Source organism: Silene latifolia, chromosome 3 (genome assembly GCF_048544455.1).
Source record: "Silene latifolia isolate original U9 population chromosome 3, ASM4854445v1, whole genome shotgun sequence".
NCBI lineage: Eukaryota > Viridiplantae > Streptophyta > Magnoliopsida > Caryophyllales > Caryophyllaceae > Silene > Silene latifolia.
Window position 1 is genome coordinate 148072869 of NC_133528.1, and position 12345 is coordinate 148085213.

The following is a 12345-nucleotide window of genomic DNA, read 5'->3' on the forward strand; positions in this document are numbered from 1 at the left end:
AAGCGACACCTCAAAGTTAAAATCTTTTCGAGATACAATGCATTCCTGTGTCCGAGAACAACCGAGCCGACGCTCTCTCAAAACTCGCCACCAACCATCAAGAATGTCACCGAACCGTCTTTGGTGGACATCAGGAATGCCAAGAGCATTACTGAGGCCGTCGGCATGGTGGGTAACATAGAGACCGAGACAACGTGGATGACTCCGATAATGAAATACAAATTGACAAGTGAACTACCGGAGAACCGCAGTCTCTCGCAGAAAATAAAGAGGATCGCAGCAAGGTACTTGGTGTTTGAAGGGGAATTGTACAGGAGGTCCGTGACAAGGCCACTCTTAAAATGCGTCGGTCCAGCCGACGCGGAGCTAATACTGACAGAGATCCACGAAGGCATCTGCGGCCATCACATGAGGGCAAGAACACTAGCCCACAAAGCTCTCCGAGCCGGCTACTTCTGGCCCACCATGCTTGCGGATTCCAGAGCCAAGACCAAAAAATGCAACAACTGTCAAATGCATGCTCCGGTGATACATGCGCCTTCCCGAGACCTGCAACCGGTACTTAATCCCCTTCCTTTCGCACAGTGGGGGATGGATCTGCTAGGGCCATTTCCAACGGCATCCGACGGAAGAAAGTTCTTGATTGTCGCCGTTGACTACTTCACCAAATGGGTTGAAGCTGTAGCAGTACCTGCAAAGACGACGGCAGCCGTAAGAAAGGTAATCTGGGAAAATGTCATAACTCGTTTTGGGCTACCCCAAGTCATGGTATTCGACCACGGCCGGGAGTTTTGGAGTGACACAATAATGAGCTGGCTGGAAGAACTCGGTATTAAATTTGCATACTCCTCCGTCTATCACCCACAGAGCAACGGACAGGCGGAGGCAGCCAATAAAACAATCCTCAATGGTTTGAAGAAGACAGTTGAAGATCTAAAGGGAAGATGGGCCGATGAACTACCCGGCGTCCTATGGTCCCTGCGAACCACGGAGAAGGAAGCAACGGGGTACAGTCCGTTCCACTTAGTCTATGGGTCCGAAGCAGTCCTGCCAATTGAAGCAACGGTGCCGACATTCAGAACGACCACCTTTAACCCGGTTGAAAATGAGGAAGGCTTAAGAACCTCCCTAGACCTAGTTGAAGAAAGCCGAGATACAAAGACGCCTCAACTTGGCGGTATACCAAAACCGAATGAGAAGAGCTTACAACCGAAGAGTCCACAAAAGGGACTTGAAAGTAGGGGATCTAGTCCTAAGAAAGTCGGCCGCCACCAACAAGGGAAACGTTCATGGTAAACTAACGGCCAACTGGGAGGGTCCCTACAAAGTGGTTGAAGAGATGAGGCTGGGTACATACCGGCCGACCGACATGGAGGGTATGCCTCGATGAGCCATTGGAACACCGACAATCTCGGGAAATACTTTGTGTAGCGGCGGAGGTGTCCAAAACAATTGTTGGCACCCCAACGCATGTTTACATCTAATGAAGAATCACCCAATCTTTCCATCAAAGTGTTTACCCCCCCCCCCCCCCCCCGCGGTCATATCGAGGTAGACGCCCCGACCCAAGCCGGGCAGTCACCCCAAGAATGCTGTCGCGTCGTAACCCCTAGTCGCCTCGGTCCGCCGAAGGCCTGGCAAGGGACACAACGATCGATACGCCAACTTACGCTGTCGCGTCGTAACCCCTAGTCGCCTCGGTCCACCGAAGGCCTGGCAGGGGACACAACGATCGATACGCCAACTTACGCTGTCGCGTCGTAACCCCTAGTCGCCTCGGTCCGCCGAAGGCCTGGCAGGGGACACAACGATCGATACACCAACTTACGCTGTCGCGTCGTAACCCCTAGTCGCCTCGGTCCGCCGAAGGCCTGGTAGGGGACACAACGATCGATACGCCGACTTACGCTGTCGCGTCGTAACCCCTAGTCACCTCGGTCCGCCGAAGGCCTGGCAGGGGACACAACGATCGATACGCTAACATGTTCACAACGGCGGTTGGGAAGCACAAATCCGACACCTCGGTCAGACCGAGAGTGAAAGAGGAAGCGGCCAACGCGCTAACATGTTCAAAGAAAAAGACGTTAAACGCAGTTGAGATACGCATTCTAGCTGCCTCGGCTAGGCTGAAGGTAAAAATGAAAAAGCGCTCAATTAATAACACAAGAAGACAAGAAAAGACCTCGGCCAAGCCAGAGGCAAAACAAGCAAACTTTCATTAATGACAACAGGTTACAAACGAGAAGAATGCAGACGACGACCGTCCCCATAGGGATAAGCCAAAACGCAACCTACCAAAGTCTTACATAAACAAGGAAAAGAAAAGCAAAAGATTACAGACATGATATTTGAAACGCCAAAAGGTGGCAGGGAGGAAAGGCTCAGTAGTTGGCCCCCGAACAGCTAAAGCTATCCGAGATGCCGGGTGAGTCTGGTGACGACCGCCCGTCTCCCTACGCTGATCCGCCTACCATCGGCAAGCAGCAGCAGCGTCAACTTCGTGGCCCGCCCCAGGAAAGCTTGCCATCTCCACATGCCTTGACCTTTCGACCTCCTCCTCGGCCTCCTTCACCTTTGCATCATAGGCCGCCTTGGCCTCGGCTATCTGAGCCGCCTTCGCCGCCTCCTCTTTTTCCGCAACCGCCTTTTCCGCGGCATCTGCCATCTCGTCCAGAAGCTGTTCAAATTTCTCCCACGGAAAGGAGTCTTCAGGAATGAGCCTCTTGATTGCCTCCCTGGTCGCTTCCTCGGCTTGATCCCGGAATTGAGCGCACAGGTCAGGGAAGATCTTATATTGAAGCACCTCAATGTCCTTCTCCCTTTGGGCAAGAACAGCCCTAGTGTCCGCGAGAGCCTCCGACTGAGCCTCATACATCCCCCTCCATTCTTCCCTTTTGGCAACAACGGCGTCATAGCCACCCTTATACCTGTCCCGCTCCTCCAGCAACCGAGCAGAGGTGGCATCAGCAGCCTCAACTTTGGCCTTCTCGGCCGATGAGTCGCTTCTCAACTTCCTCTCGCACGCTTCCGAGCAGCCGGGAGGTCAAGCTTAGCCTTCCGGCTTCTCCCTTTGCAGCGGAGAGATCAAGCTTGAGCCGTTGGATCGTGGCCCACACGGGCCATGGCCTGTTCTTGCTCCATAATGTAGGAGTCGGCCAGTTGAGTCCACTTCGACCTCTTGGATATTTTTGTACCCTCCGCCACAAGCTCGGCGGGGGAACCTTCGGGAGTGCGGAGTCAACGGTGACATTCCTATCACCCGCCTTCTCAGTCGCTTCTCTAATTGCCGATCGAAGAACGGCGGCCGCCGACGGCGGATCTACAAAAAATTTACACAGCGCATCCATGTCAACATTCATCGACACATCGAGAGTCGTCATCGGGAATGCATAATGAACCAGCTAAGTCGAACCACGAGTTAGGTCCGTACCAGTCTGGACCCTCTTAGTTGGAGGACCGGGTGAATCGGTCTTTTCAAAGCGAAATGCAGGAAGCAATGGCTCTTTTCTCTTCTTGGGAGAAGGAGGGCCCTTCGCAACGGTCACCATCTCCTCGGAGACATCGATGACCTCCACATGCTCCTTATGGACCGTTGGGGTTGAAGAGGGAGCTGGGATCGACAACGTCGCGCACTGGACCTTGCCTTTGATGTTCTCTTCGGCACACCCCCGAGAACCCGTGCTTGAGCCGCTCGATCCAGCGCCTTCACCGCTTGTCCATAAGTTCGTTGGGAGCCAATCTACGATCACGCGTGTCGACTGAAGGTGTCTTTGCTCAACGACGTTCCCGTCCTTATCAAGCCCCAACCTCTTCAAGGTCTCCTCAGACAGATCCTGGCCGAACCGGTCAAGCAAGAAACCGACAAGAGTTACATAAAAGAAGTAAAACAAAGCTCTAAAAAAAAGGAGCGTAATAGGCAAAGATGGGCCTCACACCGACCCTACTCACCCTGGTTGAGGGCCGGTATGAGGCCGACGCGGCAAAGCAGCTCATCCTGAAGAATAATCTGAGTCGGGGCACCCATCCCTTCTCAAAGCATCAAACAACAGACGCCGCTCCTCGTCAAAGACTAAGAGCAACCCCGCTGGCATCCATCTTGTGCTTACTCGGGAGACTCATTTTTCACGCTCCCTTTTACTACTCGCACCGTAAGGTGACTTGGTGCTGGAAGGACCGGGGCAACGGATAGTCATCCGGCACTTTGACATACACCCACCGCCCCTTCCAGTCCTTGCAAGAAGAAAGCTTATCAACGGAGAGGACGCCCGACTCCATCTGCACGCTGTACCACCCCACCTTACCGGGGGTCGATGCCCGAAGATGATGAAGCCGGCGGAATAAATTAACTGTAGGTACCTCCCCCTTGAAAAGACAGAGCCACACGAAGCCAACTATCGTCCTAACAGCCAACGGATGCGGTGAGCCACGCAACGTTCATAGCTTTGACGATGGCCGCGACGTATTTATTCAAAGGAAACCGGAGGCCATACTCCGGATGCCCGATATATACGCCGATATGCCCCGGAGGAGGGCAACAGACCGCCCTGACCCTTCCTGGGGATAACAATTTTGTACCCATCACCGAAGTAGAAATGACCCTCGAATAGAGTTCCACCGAACAATCGGCGAATTTATTGGTCCAGCACGGTCAGACCGATCGCGCACGCCTCGCCGTGGTCCAGGATATGCGGCCTCTCTCACCGGAAGGAATCCCTTCCTCACAGCCATCATCAACATCATCATCCTCCCCACCCTCCGGAGCTTTTGGATCGACTTCAGGAGACGGAGACCTAGGGCCCCCAAACCTTATCGGGATGGCGTTTAGTATCTCCTCCACGTCAAGACGCGACGGGGAACCCCCCGGCGCAGGCTTACTAGGTCCAGAACCAGCAGAAGACATGTTACAACAAAACTTACGAGTTAAAGAGAGAATTTAATTGTTTACCTTGAAGAAAACTGCCACGCCGGAGTAATGATTCTGAAAGCTAGAAAGAGGTTTCGTCACAAGGGCTAGAAAGAAGAAAATTTTTGAGAAAATGAAATTGGTGGCCAATTTCAGGGACTAAGTACCCTATTTATAGAGGAAAGCCCATGAAGAGGGACCAATCAGGGCACAGCCCATGAAACGTCAGCCAATCAGCAAACAGACACGTGTCGGACATGCAACCACGGAATGTCAATCGTTGCAACAGTTGAATGTCAATCAATGCAACAGTGACCAAGCGTCTTCAACACGCCCCTTCATATCTCTCTGCCTGTTCATCTTCCTCAACAAATTCCTAAGTATCCGTCTCTCCGCCGGCCACATGATCAACCAAGCCAGAAAGCACCGGCCAGGGGGCAATCAGAAACAACCGGCACTCTCAACCCTGGTCTCAGCCAGCGTCATTGCCTTTTCCACATCAGATGTCCATTGCACAACCATGTGGAGGGGGGATATGGTACGGCCTAAGCAGAGCCACGCCGAGGTAGAAGAAGCCGAGGCATATCCAAGACCCCTCGGCGGTGAGTCAACAGGGCCCGCCGGCCTGCCATAGGTCCCTCGGCCGAGGGGTAGATCAGTCTTTCCACCTGCTAGCCACTTGGCCACTACGTGACAAAAGGTGAAAGCCTATAAATACTCCTCAACTCTCATTGAGTAAAAGATCCACAATTTAACCTAAGAATCACTATTCATCTGGTAATATCTTCCTTATCTCTCTACAATACGCACTTTGCTAAGTAACAACAACTTACCTCTCTAAGTTACTGACTTGAGCGTCGGAGTGAGTTCGCTCGGCCCAAAGCCGAGCCCTCAGTTTGTTCATCGTTTCAGGAGACCGCAAGGAGGATTCAACTAAGGACGTCATTCTACAAGCACGGGTGGTGACAAATAACTGCTCTGGAATTACACCCGGAACACTAACTAATTTAGGGTATCCCGAGATCTAATTGGGTCTTGACATAGGATAACTCAACCACGACATGATATACCGTGCAAAGTTACATTTTCACGTTCTCATGAAAAGGGTATAACGGGTGGATATGTAGATTACTTATGAAACGGTCATTCATATAGTCATATGACACAAAAGTAGTAGTTATTTAGCGTTTTAAATGCTGATTTTAACATTATGGGGTCTTTGATGGATGCATATGAAGTAATGCACTTTTTAGATGTTTTTAGAGCGTGTGTCTGAATACGTTGAGAATTGTTAAAGAGCATTATTATGATGCAGATTCGTTGTCGTGCCAACGATGATCAAACGTCCATTAATAAAATCTTGTGTAAAGCCATATTTGACATATAGGTGGTAATAAATTCATTCTGGATCGAGATAATGATAGGTTGAAAAGACCAGGATTCCCGAGGTATAAAAGTAATCTTAAGGTCTCTATAAATAAGTGATTCTTAATTTCAACTCATTGTGATCGTGTATTGAAAATGGTTTACAATAGTCCAACCCGAGGATTACAATTTATAATTGATGCTCATGACGCTTTTTATAGGGTACAACACTAGAATAGATCAAAAATTTCGGGAAGCATTATTTAAGTGCATGACACTTTTTGGCTTCAGAATTATTAGTTCTTTTCATAATTTTTATATCCTTTGATTTAAATGAAAGAAATTTCATAAATTTGATGCTAAACTATAAAGCTTAATTTCTAACAATATACTTCCTCTATCCCTGTCAATAGTTATCATTTTCCATTTACAAGTGTATCAATCAATAAGTCTTTATGCTGAAATCAATTAATTAATGAGTGAGACGGAGGGAGTAATATTTAGTTAGACAAACTAAAATTAGAAGTAGAATCATTACACACCTCATTAAAAAAAAACCTTGTTAACGATATACCTTCCAACAACAATGAACAAACTTTGAACTTAAGATTAACAGAAAACATCCACCCTTAAAGATTTGTTCATCAAATATCTTAATCTCACTTTACTTCAAAGCAACCCAACTCAAAGTCTCATACCATACCATATAAATACATACCCTTCTTACATCTCCTTAATATCAATCAAAAACACAACTCTTCACATTACCAAACACATACAATAAAATGACAATGGTTCATTCCATGTACATCTTGAGTATACTTCTAGTAGTATATCAAGTCGCGGGTCATGACTTTTCAATCATCGGGTACTCCCCGGATGACTTAGGCTCGGAGGAACGACTCCATGACTTGTTTAACTCATGGATGTCGAAACATGAAAGAAGGTATAATAGCCTTGAAGAGAGGTTACTCAAGTTTGAAGTATTTATCGATAATTTGAAGCATATTGATCAAAGGAACAAAGAGATTAGTAACTATTGGCTTGGATTAAATGAGTTTGCGGATTTAACCCATGTCGAGTTTAAGAATAAGTATTTGGGATTGAAGGTTGCAGAAACAAGGAGGGAATTATCGGAAGATTTTGTCTACAGAGATGTTGCTAGCATTCCAAAGTCTGTTGATTGGAGGAAGAAAGGCGCTGTTGCGCCTGTTAAAAATCAAGGCCAATGTGGTAAGTCAGAAATTTTCATTTTTTTCGACAACAAAAATTATATGAGACAGTCTCGTAATTAATGATGTTATTACAGGAAGCTGTTGGGCATTTTCGACTGTGGCTGCAGTCGAGGGAATAAACCAGATTGTTACAGGAAACCTGACATCGCTCTCAGAGCAAGAGTTGGTAGACTGTGATATCAGTAACAATGGCTGCAGTGGAGGTCTTATGGACAATGCATTCGAATTCATTGTTGCTAATAATGGACTTCACAAAGAAGAGGACTACCCTTATCTCATGGAGGAAGGACGTTGCGAAGCCAAAAAAGTAAGAATCTTTTTCAGTCAATAAAATTCCTGAACTCAAATTATCATGGCACACCGCGTTCCATTATATGTAAGGGCCCCACAACTGGCGTGGTAAGGAGGTCAGATGTCTGCAGCCTTACCCTTATGTTAACAACACAAAGAGGTTGTTCCTAGATGACCATTGAAGAAGCGAAACCAATTAAATATCGAAGATTAACTGATAATTATGTACTTTTGTAGGACATAGAAGTTGTTACCATAAGTGGACACCAAGATGTCCCAGAGAACGATGAACGAAGCTTACTGAAGGCACTAGCTCACCAGCCAATTAGTGTTGCAATCGAGGCTTCCGGAAGAGATTTTCAGTTCTACAGTGGGGTAATCTTTCACATAAAAAGAGAGACTGTCTCGACTGTCGACAATTTTAGTCAAAAAAAGATTTCTAGATACTAACAGTACAGTGACATTGTGTTATTGCAGGGAGTTTTTGATGGGCATTGTGGAACAACCCTAGACCATGGAGTTGCAGCTGTAGGATACGGGTCGACAAAGGGATCAGACTACATCATTGTGAGGAATTCATGGGGGGCAAAATGGGGAGAGCAGGGATACATAAGGATGAAAAGAAACAATGGCCGTCCCGAAGGGATGTGTGGCATCTACAAGATGGCTTCTTTTCCTCTTAAGAAGAAATGAACTTGATGTCATAGATTTACTGTTAAACAGATGTTTTTTTTTTTACTTTGTTTTACCATTGCAGTCATCAAACATCGACAATAAAGACCGCTTTGTCCAAAAGTTTATCCATTGTAGCTTCACAGTGAAAAATGTAAGAGAAAGCTCTGTAAACATTTCCATCAAAATTACGAAAAAGAGTTTTTTCTGTTAAATGTTTTTCTTTTCTTGGACGCGTTCCAAATGGTATCCGTAAGCTTAGTTTAAAAAAGCACGCCTGGGATGAGGCACTAGCCAAAACGCCTCGGTCCATTTTAGGCGCGCCTTTTAGACACGGCTCACCTAACAAGGCTAACTAGTACGCACTTTCCATATCTTTTAGACAAGGCTCACCGTTTCTTTTCCTAAAAAGGCTATTGTTGCAAAAATTTTATTTAGAAATTAGAAATTTGATATAAAAAACAGGGCGCCTCATGTCAAAAAGGCGCTCGCTATAAGACAGTAGGTTTTAGATGAATGAAAGTTGTATATACTGTTGAGGTGAATGTACATATATATAGTGAGCTATACATTTTAAATAAGGGAAGGAGCCTAGGGTAATCATCTTAATTATAGTATACAATATGTAATTGCTAATTTTACAAATATATGACAGCTTGATTGATGCTTGATTGATTGTCTTGTGTAGATATTATTTTGTGGAAGATATGGGAATGGTAGTAGCTGTAATATTGTTAATACGCCCCCTCAAGTTGGACGATCTGGTGATGAGACCAAGCTTGTCGCGGAGTTCATGAAACTGCTGCTTGTGTAAAGGCTTTGTAAGGATGTCCGCTAGTTGATCCTTGCTTGCAATGTGAGAGATACGTACTTGGCCTTGTTGTAGTTGTTGCTTGACGTAGTGGAACGATATAGCCATGTGCTTCATTCGTGAGTGGAAGACTGGGTTCTTTGCGTAGAGTGTTGCAGAAATGTTGTCACAGAATATAGCGGGAGGCTTGGTAATTTGTATTTTGAGCTCAGAGAGAAGATTGCGAAGCCATAATGTTTCCGTTGTGACCGAAGCAATGGCGCGAAACTCGGCTTCAGTTGTAGAGAGAGCAATGCCCTTTTGTTTCTTGGAGGACCAGGTAATGGGGTTGCGCCCAAGATAGGCAATGTATCCCGTCGTCGAGAGGTAATTGTCTTTGTCACCGCCAAAGTCGGCATCACAGTAGGCATGAAGACATAGGGGTGTGTCTTTGTGTAGTTGGATACCATGGTGTGGGGTCCCTTGAAGGTAACGAAGAAGGCGTTTGAGGGCCATCCAATGGCTCGTGGTGGGATGATGAAGGAATTGGGCTAGGCGGTTGACAGAGAAGGCAATGTCGGGCCGTGTGAGAGATAAATATTGAAGACTCCCGACGATGGCGCGATAGTTGGTCTGGTCGTGAATGGGGTTTTGGTCTTCTCGGATGAGAGGTGGTGATGTAGCCATGGGCGTTGTATTTGGTTTAGCATCTGCCATTTTATATGTTGTAAGAAGGTCTTGAATATATTTTGATTGACTTAGGTGAATTCCTAGTGCATTCGGAGTGACTTCGATGCCTAGGAAGTAAGATAAGGGTCCAAGGTCTTTTAAGGAGAATCGTGTAGCGAGTTTGTTGATAAAGGTTTGTAGGTGCGATGAGTTAGGTCCTGTAATTATAATGTCATCGACATAAATGAGCATATAAATGACTTGTGTAGATGTTTGTAAAATAAATAGTGATGGGTCAGAAATGGATTGATGAAAACCGACAGTGGTAAGGTAGGTTTTTAGTTCGGTGTACCAAGCTCGAGGGGCTTGTTTTAGTCCGTAGATTGCTTTATTTAATTTGCATACAAATTCCGGATGGGTTTGGTTGACAAACCCAGGTGGTTGACTCATGAAAACGTTATCCGTAAGAGATCCTTGTAGAAATGCATTGTTAATATCGAGTTGTCGTAGTGACCAGTTTTTGGCTACGGCAAGTGACAATATAAGACGAACTGTGGTTGGTTTGATTACGGGACTAAAGGTTTCCGTGTAGTCAATACCGGGTCTTTGGTGGAAGCCTTTAGCAACGAGGCGTGCCTTATGTTGCTTAAGGGTTCCATCAGGATTGTATTTGTTTCTAAATACCCATTTGCAACCGACAATGTTTTGAGCAGTCGATTTTGGGACTAAGGTCCATGTATTGTTTCGACTTAAAGCATCATACTCGTCTTGCATGGCTTGTCGCCAATGAGGGAGAACGAGTGCTTGTTTGACGGTGTTGGGAAGAGCGGTGGTTAGGGAGGGTTTAAGTGCTAGCTTGGCATATTTTGGGTTTGGCTTGCGTATGTTGTTTTTGAGTCGAGTTGTGATGGTTTGGTTTGGTGGAGGTGGTGTGATTGTAGTGTGAGGGGGGTTTGAAGCGGGGATAGTGGTGGTAGAGGTGGCGTTGGGATTGTCAAATTGTGATGTAGTATTGGCTTCGGAGGGGATGTTTGGTGTAGTGGCCGTGGGTGTGTTGGTGGGTCGTCGTGTATAGACTTTCGTAATAGGTGGTCGAGGAGGAGGAGGTGGCGGAGGTGGGGCGGGTGAAGTGGCGGGTGTAGGTGTGAGAGGAGGAGGAAGGATATGAAGAGCGAAGGTGGTCCATTCCTCGGTGGTGGGAGATGGTAATGGTGTTGTTGGCATGGTAGCGAAAGGAAAGATATCCTCATAAAATTTTACATGGCGAGAGGTGTAGATACGATGGGTTTTCGGGTCAAGACAGTGAAAAGCGCTTTGTGTAGTTGAGTAACCAACAAAGACACATGGAATTGAGCGGTCTTCTAGTTTGTGTTTAGTGTAAGGTCGTAGCCATGGATAGCATAGGCAACCGAAATTGTGTAGATTTTTGTAATCGGGTTGTTTGTTATGAAGTACAAAGTAGGGTGACTTTCCTTGTAGTGATCGAGTAGGTAGCCGATTTATAAGGTAGGTGGCAGTACTAAAGGCAAATGGCCAATACTTAGAGGGTAGATGAGCATGTTTGAGAAGGGCTAGACCCGTTTCTACTATATGTCGATGTCGTCGTTCGGCATATCCGTTGTGTTCAGGAGTATGCGGGGGAGAAGTGGAGTGTGAAATTCCGTTATTAAGGAGGGTTGTATTTAATTTAATATATTCGCCTCCATTATCGGAGAAAAAATGTTTAATTGGTTTGTCGAAGTATTTTTCTACAATTGCTTTAAATTGAATAAAAACTTGGTTTGTGTCAGATTTACGTTTGAGTGGGTACATCCAAATGTATTTACTAAAGTGATCGACAAATATGACATAGTACTTGTAATGGTCGAATGAGGGTACGGGACTCGTCCAGAGGTCGGAAAACATTAGTTGGAGCGGGTCAGTGGTTCGAAAAGAAGAATGTGAAAATGGTAGTTTCTTGCTTTTTGCAATATTGCAAGATTCACAGTGCACAAAGTCTTGATTAACAGAATGCAAATTTTTATTAATAGTTCTCATTACATCGTAAGATGGGTGACCTAATCTATGATGTAACGAAAGTGGAGCGGGTCCTTTGTTGATGGTGTAGGCTCGCGGTTTTGGTGGACACCACTCGTAAATTCCGTCTTTAATTTTGCCCTGGAGGAGCGTTGTTCCCGTCGCCATCGCCTTAACAGAAAAACCATTTTGTGAGAAAATAACACAGGCTTGATTATCTCTACATAATTGAGATATCGAAATAATATTTCGCGAAATTTTAGGAACGTGAAGTACGTTATTTAAATTAATACCATGGAGATTAAGATTACCTGTATTAGCGATTGTGAGGCCGGAACCATCTCCTATGAGGAGCTCATCAAGACCGGAGTAAGGTGAGTGAAAGGCGAGCGTGTCCAAATCAT

General features: G+C 46.1%; 1 protein-coding gene across 1 annotated transcript; it reads left to right on the forward strand.

The window, feature by feature from the left end:
• The first annotated feature begins 6991 nt into the window (after window positions 1-6991).
• On the forward strand, window positions 6992-8681 carry LOC141648379 (cysteine protease XCP2-like). The gene is made up of 4 exons (XM_074456986.1): window positions 6992-7501; window positions 7578-7810; window positions 8032-8169; window positions 8272-8681. Exons 1-4 carry the CDS (start codon window positions 7054-7056, stop codon window positions 8485-8487), a joined length of 1035 nt encoding a protein of 344 aa, XP_074313087.1. The 5' UTR covers window positions 6992-7053; the 3' UTR covers window positions 8488-8681.
• Window positions 8682-12345: the final 3664 nt, after the last annotated feature.

What these genes read in the sequence shown, in the direction of transcription:
- LOC141648379 (XM_074456986.1), top strand. Translation starts at nt 7,054, where the DNA reads ATGACAATGGTTCATTCCATGTACATCTTGAGTATACTTCTAGTAGTA. An exon ending in GACGTTGCGAAGCCAAAAAA is followed by an intron (nt 7,811 to 8,031) that starts GTAAGAATCTTT and finishes GTACTTTTGTAG; the next exon opens with GACATAGAAGTTGTTACCAT. An exon ending in ATTTTCAGTTCTACAGTGGG is followed by an intron (nt 8,170 to 8,271) that starts GTAATCTTTCAC and finishes GTGTTATTGCAG; the next exon opens with GGAGTTTTTGATGGGCATTG.